The 14,462-nt window shown below is 60.5% G+C and overlaps 1 protein-coding gene across 3 annotated transcripts in view; it reads left to right on the top strand.

The window, feature by feature from the left end:
- The window catches only part of RASAL3 (RAS protein activator like 3), a 13,836-nt gene extending 494 nt beyond the window's left edge, over window positions 1–13,342 (top strand). The window contains exons 2-19 of one of the 3 annotated variants that reach the window (XM_019611851.2): window positions 1,957–2,371; window positions 3,363–3,493; window positions 3,575–3,653; window positions 4,370–4,452; window positions 4,529–4,617; window positions 4,687–4,819; window positions 5,082–5,180; window positions 6,135–6,677; window positions 7,587–7,731; window positions 7,899–8,043; window positions 8,649–8,885; window positions 9,380–9,581; window positions 9,728–9,831; window positions 10,438–10,747; window positions 12,173–12,295; window positions 12,372–12,571; window positions 12,945–13,020; window positions 13,099–13,342. In XM_019611851.2, coding sequence (XP_019467396.1) covers window positions 1,957–2,371; window positions 3,363–3,493; window positions 3,575–3,653; window positions 4,370–4,452; window positions 4,529–4,617; window positions 4,687–4,819; window positions 5,082–5,180; window positions 6,135–6,677; window positions 7,587–7,731; window positions 7,899–8,043; window positions 8,649–8,885; window positions 9,380–9,581; window positions 9,728–9,831; window positions 10,438–10,747; window positions 12,173–12,295; window positions 12,372–12,571; window positions 12,945–13,020; window positions 13,099–13,248 — 3,264 coding nt within the window. In that variant the 3' untranslated portion in view covers window positions 13,249–13,342. Of the gene's footprint in view, window positions 1–1,956; window positions 2,372–3,362; window positions 3,494–3,574; window positions 3,654–3,686; window positions 4,217–4,369; window positions 4,453–4,528; window positions 4,618–4,686; window positions 4,820–5,081; window positions 5,181–6,134; window positions 6,678–7,586; window positions 7,732–7,898; window positions 8,044–8,648; window positions 8,886–9,379; window positions 9,582–9,727; window positions 9,832–10,437; window positions 10,748–12,172; window positions 12,296–12,368; window positions 12,572–12,944; window positions 13,021–13,098 lie in introns of those variants that run through there. The other 2 variants (XM_019611850.2, XM_019611852.2) reach the window with 2 other exon arrangements.
- Window positions 13,343–14,462: the final 1,120 nt, after the last annotated feature.

Here is a 14,462-nt window from a genome sequence, read left to right as displayed (position 1 = left end):
CACCCTCGGGACGCCCCCCAGCCCGGTGTGGGGCCGTGCACAGGGTGCAGATGGCGGGAGGAAACGCGGCAGAGACGCGGGGGGGCGGGGGGAAGCGCGGCCGCCGCAGCCACGGAAGCATCGTCGGCACCGCCTGCGCCCGGGGACGGGGTGGCAGTGGGGCCACCCACAGGTGTCACCCTACAGCGCTGTCACCGCACCCCAGTGGCTCTGTGTCTCAATCTGATACGCATCCCAGGACTGGGATGGTGCGAAGGGATGGGGGTCGACGTGTCCCGTGGATTTGGGGTCGGGGAATGGCACCCTGTGGCCACCCCGCCGCCGCCCGGCGCCCATCCTCGGATATCTTCATCCTGGCATCCCTCTCCGTTTGGGTACCCCATCCAGGCACTCCCACCTGGGGGTTGTTCTCCACTGTGCTTTCATCCACCCACCCTGGCACCCCCTTTATGGGTCCCCTCGTTCTGGGAGGGGGGTGTGGGCAGGCAGGGATGCGTGCATGTGGGAGATGGGGGCACCCAAAGAGGGGCGTGCAATGGGGCAGAGATGTAGGGGTGCCCCAATAAGGGTGGCTGGGTGTGGTGTGTGTGTGTGGGGGGGTTTTCAAGAGGTTGCTGATGGTGTGTGCCAGGAGAGGGGCACTCAAATAAAGGAATCTGAGTGGGGGTTCCTGGATGAGGTGTCCTGGATATGGGCACTCAATTAGGAGTGTGCAATTGGGGTATCAATATAGGGGTGCCCCAATAAGGGTGCCTGGATGGGGGTTGTGATGTGGGTGCCCCGTGATGAGTGCTTGGATGGAGGCACCCAAATAGGAGGTGATGGGGAGGAGGATCTCCTACAGGGATGCCCACAGAGGGGTGACCCGGTTGGGATTTTTGGATGAGGGTACACAAATTGAGGTGTCTGGGGGGTGGGTGCCCAGATAAGGGCACCCAAATAGGGGAGCTGAGATGGGGGTACCCCTATAGGGATGCCCACGCAGGGGTAACCCAGTAGGGGGTGTGCAAACGGGGCAGTGATACTGGGTGCCCCAATAAGGGTAGCTGGATGGGGGTGTTCAGATAGAGCCCCCCAGATAAGGGAAACCCACACAAGGGTGCCTGAATGGAGTGTCCTGGGTGAGGGCGCTGAAATGTGAGCACCCCCGACAGGGATGCTTGGATGGGGGCACCCAAATTGGGGTGCTGGAATTGGGGAACCCACACAGGGATGATCACACACGATTGACCCCAATAGGGGTACATGGGTGGGGGTGCCTGGACATGGGTACCCTAAAAGAGGTGTGTAAACGGGGTAGCAATACCAGAGTGCTCCAATACAGATGGAGGTGTTGAGACAGAGATTCCCAGATTAGGGCACCTGTTATGGGGATGCCTGGATGGGGGCACCTAAATAGGAGTGCTGGAATTGGGGTGCCCCGGTGGGAATGCTTAGACAGGGGGACCAAAATAGGGGTGCTGGAATGAAGGTGCCCAAATTGGGATGCCTGGATAGGAGTATCCCAGTTGGGATGTTTGGATACAAGCACTCAAATCGGGGTGCTGGAACGTGGATGTCCAAATTGGGGTGCCTGGATAGGAGTGCCTGGATAGGGGTGGTTGGGTGAGGGCACCCAAATTGGGGTGCTGGGATGGGGTTGTCTGGATAGGGTACCCAAACTGAGGTGCTGGGATGGGGGTGTCTGGATAGGGTACCCAAATTGCGGTGTTAGAACTTGGATGCCCAAATTGGGGTGCCTGGGTAGGGGTCCCCCAGTAGGGACGTTTGGATGAGGGCATTCAAACTGGGGTGCTGCGATGGGGGCACCCAAACTGGAGTGTTGGGATAGGAGCGCCCAAATTGGGGTGCCTGGGTACGGGTGCCCCAGTAGGGATGCTTGGATGAGGACACCTAAATTGGGGTGCTGGGATGGCGGTGCTTCTGGGGGCTCGTGAAGCTCACTCCATCCCACAGATGGAAGTGGAGAAGCCCCCCCAAAATGCTGAGCCACCAACACTGCTGAAGACGTACCGATGGCGAACGGCAGCACCCGTAGGCGAGCGGGACCCCGAGCGGTGCAGTGCGACCCCGGGTGGTCGGCACTGGAGCCGGCTGCAGGGCTGGAAGCGTTCCTACAGCCAGCCCGAGTCTGAGAGCCTCGACGACGGCGTTGGGAAGGGCAGCTCCAACCTGGGGGCACCCAAAGCCAGTGCTCGTCGGTCCCTCTTCCAAAGGGCGTTCTCGGCGCCCTCCAAGGTGGTCAAGGAGCCACGCAACCCCGAGGGTGGCAAAGGCACCCTGCAGAAGTACCTGCGCTCCATGTCCAAGAAGAAGGGATACGTGGAGAACGGGGTCAGGGCTGAGAAGGGGTCCCATGAGGGCATCCCAGGTACGGAGGTGTTTGGGGTGGTGGGGGCGGGGATGCGATGGGAGTGGGATTGGAATGAGATGGGAATGGGATGGGGGTGGAACGAGGATGAGATGGGAGTGGGATGGAGATGAGGATGGGGGTAGGATGTTGTTGAGGGTGGGGATGGGGATGAGATCGGGGTGGATGGGGATGGGGGTGGGATGGAGATGGAGATAGGATGGGATTTGTGTGGGGATGAGCTGGGATTGGGGTGGGGATGGAATGGGTATGAGATAGAAGTGGGATGGAGGTGGAGATGGGGGTGAGGGTGGGGATGGGAATAGGGATGGGGATGAGATGGGAGAGGAATGGGGATGGAATGGGAATGAGATGGGAGTGGAGTGGAGATGAGGATGGGAGTGGGATGGAAATGGGGGTGGCGGTCATGGGCTGAGGTGGTGGGTGGTGGAGATGGGTGATGGTTTGGGGTGTAGAGCCTTGTGGGTGCTGGTTGGGTGGGATGGGTGGTGACGCTGGATGAGGGACTGGGTGTGCTGGGTGATAGGGAGAGATGGCGGATAAGGGGCTTGAGGGACAGTGGGTGGTGGGCAGTGGAAATGGATGATGGTTTGGAGGAAGAAGAGTTAGGTTTGATGGGTTGGTAGGCAGTGGGGATGGGTGATGGTCTGGAAAGCACAGGGTAATGGGATGTGCTCCTCAGCATCGCTGCACCAATGATGGTGTGGCCACGGCCACATCCCCTGCCATCCCCATGGTAGCACCTCCATGGCCACTTGTCCTCCAGCATCGCCACACCAGTGGTGACACAACAGCCATGTGGCCTTCGGCATCACAGCCCCCATGATGGTGGCATGGCAGTGTCCCTGTGTCCCCTGGCTCCGCCACCCCAACCGTATCACGACATTGTCACACCTACTGCAGCACAGTCACAGCCACACTAAACGCCAACCATGGGACACGGGGACACAACAAGTGCCCATTGGGTGCTCCTGACCCCCCTGCTCCACAGCCCCAGCCCCTGAGAGCACCCACGGTGCCCCCTCCGTCCCAATGCCTCCGGCACCCGATGTCACAGTGTGGGACGTCTCCGACTTTTCACTGGTAGACGGACAGCTGGTCCATGTGGGTCGGGACGAGGAGGTGAGGACATGGGTACCCCTTATGTCATGGGGTGCACGGGGTGCCGGGCACTTGGTCCCTGACCCCCCTCTGCGTCCTCAGACTTCAAGCAGGAACAGGAACCGGACCGGGAGCTCTGAGAGCAGCAGCCTGCACCCAGTGGGTGGCAGGAAGGACACGGGTGAGCTGACGACGTGGGGTGTTTGCATGCACTGGTGCAAGCTCCAGTGCAGCACCTGGGGCACGCCATGCACCACGTTGTGCACTTTGCTTCCCACCATGCACCGCACCGTGCCCTGTGCTGCACACCATGCCATGCGCAAACCACTCCACGCTCTGTGCCGTGCGTCACGCATCGTGCACAGTGCATTGCACATCGTGCACGGTGCATTGCACATCATGCACCACCGTGCCGCGCACCGAACCGTGCGCCGCACCGCATCCTGTGCCACGCATCCTGCATTTTGCACTGTGCCCCCGCACCACGCAAGGCGCCTTGCCCTACGCCTTGCCCCATGGCTTGCGGTGTGCACCGCGCCTCATTGCACCCCACTCGTGCGTCTTGCACTGTGGATCTTGCGCTGCACGTTGTGCCCCACACCCCGGTGAGGAGGAAGCCCTCTGTGCGAGGCCCTCCATGTGCCGTCACCGCTTCCTCCGCGCCGCTGCTGTGCGCTGATCCTCCCGATAAGGGCTTCCTTGCCACCATGGGCCCCCGTCGCTGGCTGCTGTGTGCGGCGCGCGGTGAGACCCCAACCCTAGCTTGACCCCCCTGCACGCCAGTGCACCCACCCGTGGGCTGCACCCAATGCGTGGCCGTGCTTCCTTCTGCTTTCTGGGGAGGTGGGTGCCGCACCCTGTCGTGGTTTTGGGGTCTAACATGGGCCCCCCCAACAGACCCCGAGGAGAGAAGTGTGAGGACAGTGGGGAAAGGCAACGACAGCGACGGCTCCACCACCTCGCAGTTCAGCAACGTGAAGGTGGGTCCCGGTGTCACCCACGGGTGTCACACTGTACCTTGGGCTCACCCGTTGTCCCTCCATCCCCACCCTACAGGGACTGCTGTGGAAGCGACTGCGGGAGCGGAAAGGTCGCATTGTGCCCAAAAATGAGAGCTCAGCGGCGATCGGCACAGATGGAGAAAGGTATGAAGGTGGTGGGGACAGCGTGGGGACAGCGTGGAGGGTCTTTGGTGACAGCTGTGTCTGCCACAGAGCCCCGAGCCGCAGCGGCTCCCACGAGTCCCTGCAGCCAGCACCCAGCGCAGCCGAGCTGGACCTCAGCGGGGAGAACGTCATCGTGCGTCCCGTGCACGGCAGCATCGTGGGCGAGAAATTCTGCTTCCAGGTAATGGTGCTGGGGGAAGGGCAAGATGAGCAGCCCATACATACACCCTATAGAGGCACCCAAAGTACCCCAGGGTACCCTGCAGAGTCACCCAGAGCACCCCAGAAATCCTGGATGTGCATCCAGGGCACTCTGTAGAGGCATCCAGGGCACACAGGGCACACTATAAGGGAGCCAAAGGTACCCTGGACCCTATAGAAGCACCCAGGGCACCTCAGCACACACACCCCCAGGTGTCCCCTGACCCCCTCCCTGTCTGCAGATCATCACAGGTGGGCACAGCCACTCCTTCGGGTGCAGCTCCTTGGCTGAACGCGACCGCTGGATTGAGAACCTGCGCCGCACGGTGCAGCCCAACAAGGTGGGACCCCCAGGGACTTCCCACAGGCCCTGTCCCCATTGTGTCCCCTTGTGTCCTGCTGTCCCGCTGTGGATTTGGTCATCCTCTCGTGTCCTGAAGTTTTTGGCCATCCGTGTCCCCGTGTCTCCTCCCATCCCTCCTATCCCCTCCAGTCCCTGTGTTCCCTCCGGATCACATCCCCTCTTGTCCCCAGGGCCTCTTTGTGTCCCCTGTGACCCTTTCTGTCCCCAGTATCCCTTCCTGTGCCCCATGTCCTCTCCTGTCCCCAAGACCTCCTCCTATCTCCCATCATGTTCTCTCATGTCCGCCATGTCCTCTCCTATCCTGTCCGGTCCCCTCATGTCCCCAGTGCCACATCCTGTCCCCCATATCATAGAATCACAGAATCATAGAATGGGCTGGGTTGAAAAGGACCACAGTGATCATCTATATCCCCTCCTTTCCCCCATGCTCCCTCATGTCCCCCAAGTCCTCAATTCCCCCTCGCGTGCTCCACATCCCCTTATGTCCCCAATTCCCCTCCATGCCTCCTGTGTCCCCTCCTCTCTCCCAAGATCCCTCCTGTCCCCAATGCCAGCTCCTGTCCCCCATGTCCCCTCCAGTCCCCCATGCCCCCATTTCTCCTTCTTCTCCCAATGCCCCCTCCTGTCCCCCATGTCTTCTCCAGTCCTACTTTCCCTTCCTGTCCCATGCCCCCATCTGTTCCACATCTCCTCCTGTCTCCCAGTTTCCCTCCTGCCTCCGCTGCCATCTCCTGCCCCGTGGATATGGATACCCTCCTATCCCCCACGCATCCGTGTCCCCTCCTGTCCCCCAAATTCCCTCCTGCTGTCAGTGTCCTTTCCTGCTCCCTGCGTCTAATCCAGCCCTCCTTTCCCATCCAGTCTCACCTCCCCACCTGCCCCACATCCCCTCCTATCCCCCCATGTCCCCACTGTCCCCTCCTGTCCCCAGGACAACTGCGAGCGCCTGGAGCTGGCGCTGAGCCTGTGGGTGTACGAGGCACGGGACCTGCCGCCCCGCCGCCGCCTGCGGTGTCACCTCCACCTGGACGGCACGCTCTTCGCCCGCACCACCGCCAAAGTGGCCGGTCCCGACGGCGAGCTCTTTTGGGGCGAGCTCTTCCAGCTGGCCGCCCTCCCGCCCTCCCACGCCCTCACCCTCTCGCTTTGCCGTGATGATCAGGGCCATCCCAGCCAGCCGGTGGCATCTGTCACCGTCCCTTTGGCCGAGCTGGCGGCTGCCCGGCAGCCCTTGGAGCGGTGGTACCCGTTGAGCAGTCATGGAGGCAATGAACGGGCGCCGGCGGTGCGGGTGCGCGGGCGGTACCGCGAGGTGAGGGTGCTGCCCATCGTACGCTACAAGGAGCTGGCTGAGTTCATCACCTTCCACTATCGGGAGCTGTGTGCCTGTCTGGAGCCCACCATCGCCGTGAGACACAAGGAGGAGCTCGCCGGCGCCTTGGTGCGCGTCCTGCAGAGCACCGGGAAAGCCAAGGTAGGGCGGCTGGTGGCCGTGGTGGGATGGACACGGTGGTTGGGGTGGGGTGAGGGCGGGGTGGGTGATGGTTGTGATGGGCTGGATGTTGTGGTTGGAGGGAGGGAGGGATGGATGTGCCCAAGTTGTGGTGGACATGATGGTTGGGGTGCGATGGGTGATGACCAGATTGGGGGGATGTGGTGGTTGGGGTTGGGATGGGGATGGAATGGGTAATGGCTACGGTGGGGTAGATGTGGTGGTTGGGGTTGGGATGGGTCATGGTTGGGGTGGGATGGACAAGGTGGTTGGGGTTGGAAGCATGATGGCTGTGGTGGGATGGACGCAGTGGTTGGAGGGGGATGGGGTGATGGTCACGGTGGGACGGATGTGATGGTTGAGGTGGGATGGGTGATGACCAAGATGGGAGGGATGTGGTGGTTGGGGTGGGAAGCATGATGGCCATGGTGGGATGGACACAGCGGTTGGGGTGGGATGGAAGAGGGATGGACATGCCCAAATTGTGATGTACGTGATGATTGGAGTGGGATGGGGGAGAGATGGGTGACGGCTGTGGTGGGGTGGATGTGGTGGTTGGGGTAGGATGGGTGGTGGCCATAGTGGGGTGGACACGGTGGTTGGGGTGGGATGGAGATGGAATGGGTGTACCCAAATTGTGGTGGACAGGATGGTTGGGGTGGGATGGGATTGTGAGGGGGATGGGATGGACAGTCGGGTTGCACTGAATTTGGTTGGGATGGGGTGTGATGGCATGGCATTGTAAGTGGGATGGGGTGGGATGGGATGGGATGGGGTGGGATGGGATGAGAAATACAAATCAAGGGCACTCTGGGAGATCCCAGTACTGCCCAGGCCAGACTGCCCAAGCCACACCGGGCCCATGGGTGCTCCCCAACACCCATCCCACAGGAGTTCCTCATTGACCTCGGAGTGGCCGAGTTGGATCGCTTTGATGATCGGGAGTCGCTCATCTTCCGAGAGAACACATTGGCCACCAAAGCCATTGATGAATACATGAAGCTGGTGGGGGGCAAATACCTCCAGGACACGCTGGGTAGGAGCAGGTGTTATGGGGTATTATGGGGTGTTACGGGGCGCTGGGCATGGGCAGGACTTACTGCATGAGGCATTCCAGGCTATGGGGAACCCCCAGGATCTCCATGGGGTTGTCCCACGGCAGTGGCGGCTCGGTCCCCTCATTGCCTTTCTCCTGGTGCCCAGGTGAGGCTGTGGCCCAGCTCTGCTCCTCGGATGACAGCTGTGAAGTCGATCCCAGCAAATGTGGTGGCCCTGATCTCTCAGACAACCAGAACAACCTGCGGCAGGTCTGCGAGGAGACCCTCCAGTGCATCACCACATCCTGCGAGTGAGGAACAGCCCCGTGGGGGCACGGGGGTGGGCATCTGCATAGAGGTGGGCCTGGGGGCAGGAAAGGGGTTGGGAGTTGGCACAGGCAATGGGGCAGGTATGGGGGATGTGGAGGCAGAGTTGGGGGCGGGCATCCGGAAGGATGTGGGGACAAGTCTGGGGACAGATGTGGAGATAGGCAGCATCCCTAGGATGGACGTGGTTATGGGGACCAGGAAGGATATGGGGACGTGTTTTGGGACAGCGATGGGACACAGGCACCACAACCATGGTGATGGGTACTAAGAGTGATGTGGGGGCAACTCTGGGGCCAGACGCAGGGGACAGGGATGGAATTAGGCACCATCCCTGGAATGGCCATAGTGATCAGCAGCAGGAGGGACAGAGGACAAGTCCGGGAACAAACGTGGGGACAGGAATGGAGACAGGCACCATGGCCACCGTGATGGGCACCAGGAAATACAAGGGGGGCGGGTTTGGGGACAGACATAGGGGATCAGCATGGGGACAAGCACGACAATGGTGGGCACCATGTCCCACAGCACACCATGGTGGCACATAGGGGACACCAGAGTCACCCACCCACCCCGTCTGTCCCCACAGCACCTTCCCAGCAGAGCTGGGAGAGATCTTCGCAGCGTGGCAGGAGGAGTGCATGGCTCGGGGCAAGGCGGCCATAGGGCAGCGCTTGGTCTCAGCCTCGCTCTTCCTGCGGTTCCTCTGCCCTGCCATCATGTCCCCAAGTCTCTTTGGCCTCATCCAGGAGTACCCGAGTGAGGCCACCGCTCGTACCCTCACCCTGGTGGCCAAGGTCATCCAGAACCTGGCCAACTTCACCACGTACGTCACGGCGCATCACCCGCGTGGTGTTGGTGGGGTCCCCGTGGGGAAGATATGGGGCAGCAGAGATGTCCCCTACAGCCTGTGTGGCACGTGCCACAGAATGGCCATGGGGCAGTAGGGATGCCCTCAAACACCTTGGGGCAACATGAATGTCCCTGATAGTCTATGGGGCTACTAGAACCTCCCTTATGTGCTAAAGGGCGACAGGGATGGACCTATGCCCATGGGGCAGCAGGGGCATCCTTAGCACGCCATGAGGCAGTAGGGATGTCCCTAATACACCACAGGACAACAGGAACGTCCCTGGAATTCCACAGGGGTGCTAGAACCTCGCCTACATGCCATGGGGCAGCAGGGACGGACCTTACAAACTTTAGGGCACCAAGGGATACTGTGGGGCAGCAGGGATGTCCCCAAGAAGCCACGCGAGCCAAGAAGTACATGGCTCTGGTGGTGGTGGCCCGTGGGTGACTGGCCATCATGGTCCTCAGGTTTGGTGAGAAGGAGGCCTACATGGGCTTCATGAACGAGTTCCTGGAGCACCACTGGAGCACCATGACAGCCTTCCTGAGGAGCGTGGCCAGCCCTGAGAGCAGCGGCCATGTTGCCACCTATGATGGCTATGTGGACCTGGCCCTGGAGCTTGCCACCCTCCACCTCCTGCTCTGCGATATCTTCTCCAGCCTGGACCAGGTGCCAACCTGCATGTCCCCAAGGGTGGCTAGTGACATGGGCCTCCTTCTTCTCCCTATGTGCAGAGCTGGGTGCTCGCAGCCCCATGGGTGTCACTGTCCCACGGCCACCCCGTGGCCTCATAATGTCCCATTTTGTCCCATCAGGCCACACAGGAAGAGCTGGAACCTCTACCCACCATCCTCAATGCCATCAGGGAGGGCACACCGGTCCCTGTCTCCGTCCGGCTCAGCTCCATCACAGAGCGAAGGTAATGAAGGGGAACAAGGGACACACACGGGACCAATGGGGACATGTGAGGCCGGAGGGGTGACACCAGGAGCAGTTTGGGGTGGCTCTGGTCCTGGTTGGCTCCAGGGGGACTCTAGGATTTGGTGGGTGATGGGACCATGGGGAGCCTTTGGGAGTGAGAGGATAATGAGGACCTTCTGAGGAATGGTGATGGGGGATTCTTTGGTGGGTGACAAGAATATGGGGACCCGTTGGTGGGTAATGGAACCACGGAGACCTTTGGGGACCCATGGAGAGGTAGGGCCATGGGACCCTTTGGAGAGGAACACGGGGATCTTCAAGAGCAGAGCCATGGGAACTCCTTGGTGGGTGACGAGATCTTGGGGATCTTTGGGGCAGGATCTCACTAGGGGATGGTTGTGGCCTCAAGTGGCTTAGGGATGACTCTGATCCAGGCTGGGTTCAAGGGACAGTTCTGTTCCCAGATGGTTTTAGGACGTTTCTCTGCTCCTGGATGGCTCCCATGAATGGCTGTGGTCCAGGATGGGGATGGTTCTGATCCCAGATGGGTTTAGCTTTGATCCCAAAAGAGTTTGGGGTCCTTTACCTCCCTGATACCCCACAGCTCAGAGAGCTTCAAGCCGGGCTTCGTGCCGCCGCGGGACCTGAGCAAGCACAGCCCTCTCATCAAGAGCCAATCGCTCATCAGCATCCGCCGCGTCCGCAGCCGGGAGGACGGGACGGATGTGGAAGCGACACCGGTACCGGTACCATCACCACGATCCAGTCGGGAGCGCAGGAATGTGCAGCGCACCCAAAGCGTCCCCGCACAGAACAAAGCTGCCCGGCGTCTGCGCAAGCAGAGCAGCGTTGAGCACGTGGTGGAAACAACGGGAGGGGATGGAGCGAGGTCCTCTGCGCACCGTGAGGGCACCGTGAGTCCCCCCGGGGTGCTGGACTCCGTGGAGGGCCGTCACCCCATGGGATTACATGAGTGTAGGGATCTTTTGGGCGCGATGGGATCGCAGGGACCTTCTGGTACAGAATGGGATCATGGGGACTCTTCGGTCAGAATAGGATCATGGAGAACTTTTGGGTAGGGCTGTGGGGACCCTTTGGTGGAGGACAGGAGGTGACCTTTTAAGGGTAATGGGACCATGGGGATGTTTCTGGGTAGGGCCATGGGTCGTGGGACTGTGGGGGACCCTTTGGAGGTGACAGGAATATGGGGACTTTTTAGGGGTGGTGGGACCACAGGAATGTCTTGGGATAGGGCCAAGGGAACTTTTGGTGGAGGACGGGATCGTGGGGACACTTTGGTGATGAAAGGATCATGGAGACCTTTCGGGGTTAGGGCCATAGGGACACATTGGTGGAGGACAGGGCCGTGGGGACACTTTGGTGATGAAAGGATCATGGAGACCTTTCGGGGTTAGGGCCATAGGGACACTTTGGTGGAGGACAGGGCCATGAGGACCCTTTGGTGATGGTGGTACCATGGGAACCTTTTAGGGAAAGGCCATGAGTGGCCCTTTGGGAGTGACGGGACCGTGGGGATCTTTTAGGGGCCAGGCAATGGGGGTAGTTTGGGGCAGGACCGCAGAGGGTTCTTTGGTGGGTGATGGGACCATGGGGACCATGGTAAGGGTGAGAGGGGTGGAGATGCTTTGGGAGCGACACGTTCTTGTGGACCCTTTGGGGATGAAGGGATCATGGAGACTCCTCAGGGCATGTCCATGGGATCCTACTGGGGAGACAGGGCCATGGGGATACTTTGGTGGGTGGCGTGACTGTGGGGAGCCTTCTGTGGGTGATGGGTCCATGGATCTATTTGCGGGCAGGACCATGGGGACCTTTTGAGACAGGACCAAGGGTACCTTTTGGGGGTGACAGGAACACGGGGACACTTTCACTACGAAAGGACCACGGAGATCTCTCCATGATGCGGTCATGGGGAACCCTCAGTATGGGGATATTTTGGGGATGACAAATCCGCGGAGACTCAATGGGGATGACAGGACCATGGGGAACCAATGGGGACAACAGGGCCATGGAGATCCACTGGGGTGACATGTCCATGGATCCACTGGAGAAGACGGATCCGTTGGGGAAGTCAGATCCATGGGGACTCTTTGGGGATGAGGTCCAGAGGAGACAGCATTTCCATTGGAACCCATTGAGGATGATGGGACCCTGGGGACCCCTCAGTGCAGGTCTATGGAGACTCTTTGGGAATGACAGACCCATGGGGATGAGAGGCCCATGGGGACGTTTTGAGGTCACCACACCCTCACTGTGCAGCCCCTGCCCTGCTGCACACCCAAGGGTGCTGACACTGATGAGTGCCCCCGATGTTGTAGGGCCGATCAAAGCTTCGCCCATCGGTGTCACTGCCACGTAAACCCACGGTGCCATGGCAGCGCTATGCAGAGGAGGTGTCAGTGGCACAGGGTGAGCTCTACGCCATCCGCCCGCTGGAGAAGGTAACCTGGGGAGCACGGCACCGGGACGGCACCCATAGGGACACCGTGCTCACACCCATCCCCGTGTCCCCAGCAGCACGGGCGGCAGATCGAGGCGCTGCGGAAGGAGGTGGCTGAAGGCCTGGAGAGGCTGCGGGTGGTGGAAGAGAAGGTGGGCGAGCTGGAGGGCGAGCAGCGTGGGCTGCAGCAGGAGCAGGGCCAGCACCGAGAGCTGCTCGAGCGTCTGCGGCTGCAGCTGGAGGAGGGCAACGCACGGATGGCCAACCTGGGTGCCAGGTGGGTGTCACCAAGGCACAGGTGTCCCCAAAACCCCAATTTCCCCAAAACCCAGGTGTCCCTGAAGGTTTGTTTTCCCCACAACCCAGGTGTCCCCAGAGTCTCAATGTCCCCAAAGCCTGGGTATCCCCAAAACCCTGGTATCCCCAAAGCCTGACTTTTGCCTGTGTGTGATCCCAAATCTTTGGTGTCCCCAAAGCCTTGATGTCCCAACAGCCTTTACGTCCCCAAAGCCCAAGTGTTCCCAAATCCTGGGTGTCCCCAGAGCCTCAGTGTCCCCAAATCTTTGGTGTCCCCAAAGCCTCAATATCCCCATACCCTCGATCAAATCTTTGGGGCCTCAAATCTTTGGGGCTCACCTGCACTGCTTTAGGCTGACGGCAGCTGAAGGGACCCGCAAGAAGGACCTGGAGAGGCTGAAGGCAAGCGAGGACCGGGACAGAGCGTTGGTAAGACACTGGGACCCTGGAGATGGGGACAAGGACAGGGCCACGTGGTGGTGGTGGCACTGATGCATCTCCTGGCAGGAGAGCAGGCTGGTGGCACTGGAGAGGGAGCACAGCGAGCTGCGGGATGCCATCACCCGGCTGCTGGGCCACCCTGGCAGGATGGGACGGCGGCCACCTGCACAGAGCTGGGACGAGGGTGGGGACGAGGGACAGGCCACCAGTGTGTGACTTTGGATGTCACCGTGGCACGGCTGTGTCCCCCAGGTCCTGATCTCAATGGATTTCTGTCTCTCAGCAATAAATATTGTTGGTGTCACTGTGACTTGGTGCTGGTTGGGTTCTGTCACCACTCTGGGCTCTGTCCCCAGTGCCATTCTGTTTCCAGTGTCACCCTGTCCCCAGCCATGGAGACACTGTGGGGCAGAGCCACGAGGGACCCTATGGTGAGTGATGAGACCATGTGGACCTTTTGGGGGTGTTGGAACCATGGCAACTCATCTAGGGGTGATGAGACCATGAGAAACCCTTTGGGACAGGCCCATGGGGACCATTTAGGAATGCCGAGTCCATGGGAACCTTTTGGGGGTGACAGAACACGAGGGACTCCAGTGAGTGATAGGACCATGGAGACCCTCTGGTGGGTGATGGGACCATGGGAATCTTTTGGTGGAAGACAGGACCACGAGGAACCTTTGGGGATGCCAAGTCCAGGGGGATGTTTTGGGGGTGACAGGACCATAGGGATCCTCCAAAAGTGACAGAACCATGGGGACTTGGGTGGGTGATGGGACCACGGAGATGTTTTGGTGGGTGAACAGCACCACGAGGACCTTTTGGGGCAGAGCCACGCGGACCCTCTGGTGGGTGATGGGACCACGGGGACCTTTTTGGGACAGGACCATGGGGACCTCTGGAGACCGTGAACACGCTTTGGGGCTGACAGGATGACGGGGACCCTTTGAGGGGTACCAAGCACTTGAGGACCCTTTGGGACAGGACCATTTTGAGAGGTGACATCTCCTTTGGAGATGAGGGAACCATGGAAACCCCTCCATGACGGGGCCTGGGAATCCCTCGGGGCACGTCCATGGGAACCATAGAGAAAGGCAACGGGGGGACGCCTGGGGGCGAGAGGGCCGCGGGGGACCATTTGTGGGGGTGATGGGACCGCGCGCATCCCTCGCGCAGCGCATTTCCCTGCGCCCCCCAAGATGGCGGCGCTGCGCCCCCGTCGCGGTCCGATGACGCAATCATTCCGCGACGCACAGCCCTTCCCCCCCGTGGAAGGTCGTCACCCCCAATATGGCGGCGCCAACAGATCCGTGACGCCATCACCTCGCGTCGCTCCCAGCTCCGTCTAAAAGTGACGTCATCACAGCGAGCCGCGCGGCCCGGAAAAAAAATGGCTCGGTACGGCGCTGTGACGTCATCTCCGCGCGCCG

Source organism: Meleagris gallopavo, unplaced genomic scaffold (assembly GCF_000146605.3).
Source record: "Meleagris gallopavo isolate NT-WF06-2002-E0010 breed Aviagen turkey brand Nicholas breeding stock unplaced genomic scaffold, Turkey_5.1 ChrUn_random_7181001957369, whole genome shotgun sequence".
Taxonomy (NCBI): domain Eukaryota; kingdom Metazoa; phylum Chordata; class Aves; order Galliformes; family Phasianidae; genus Meleagris; species Meleagris gallopavo.
This window is presented reverse-complemented; position numbering and strand designations above follow the sequence as displayed.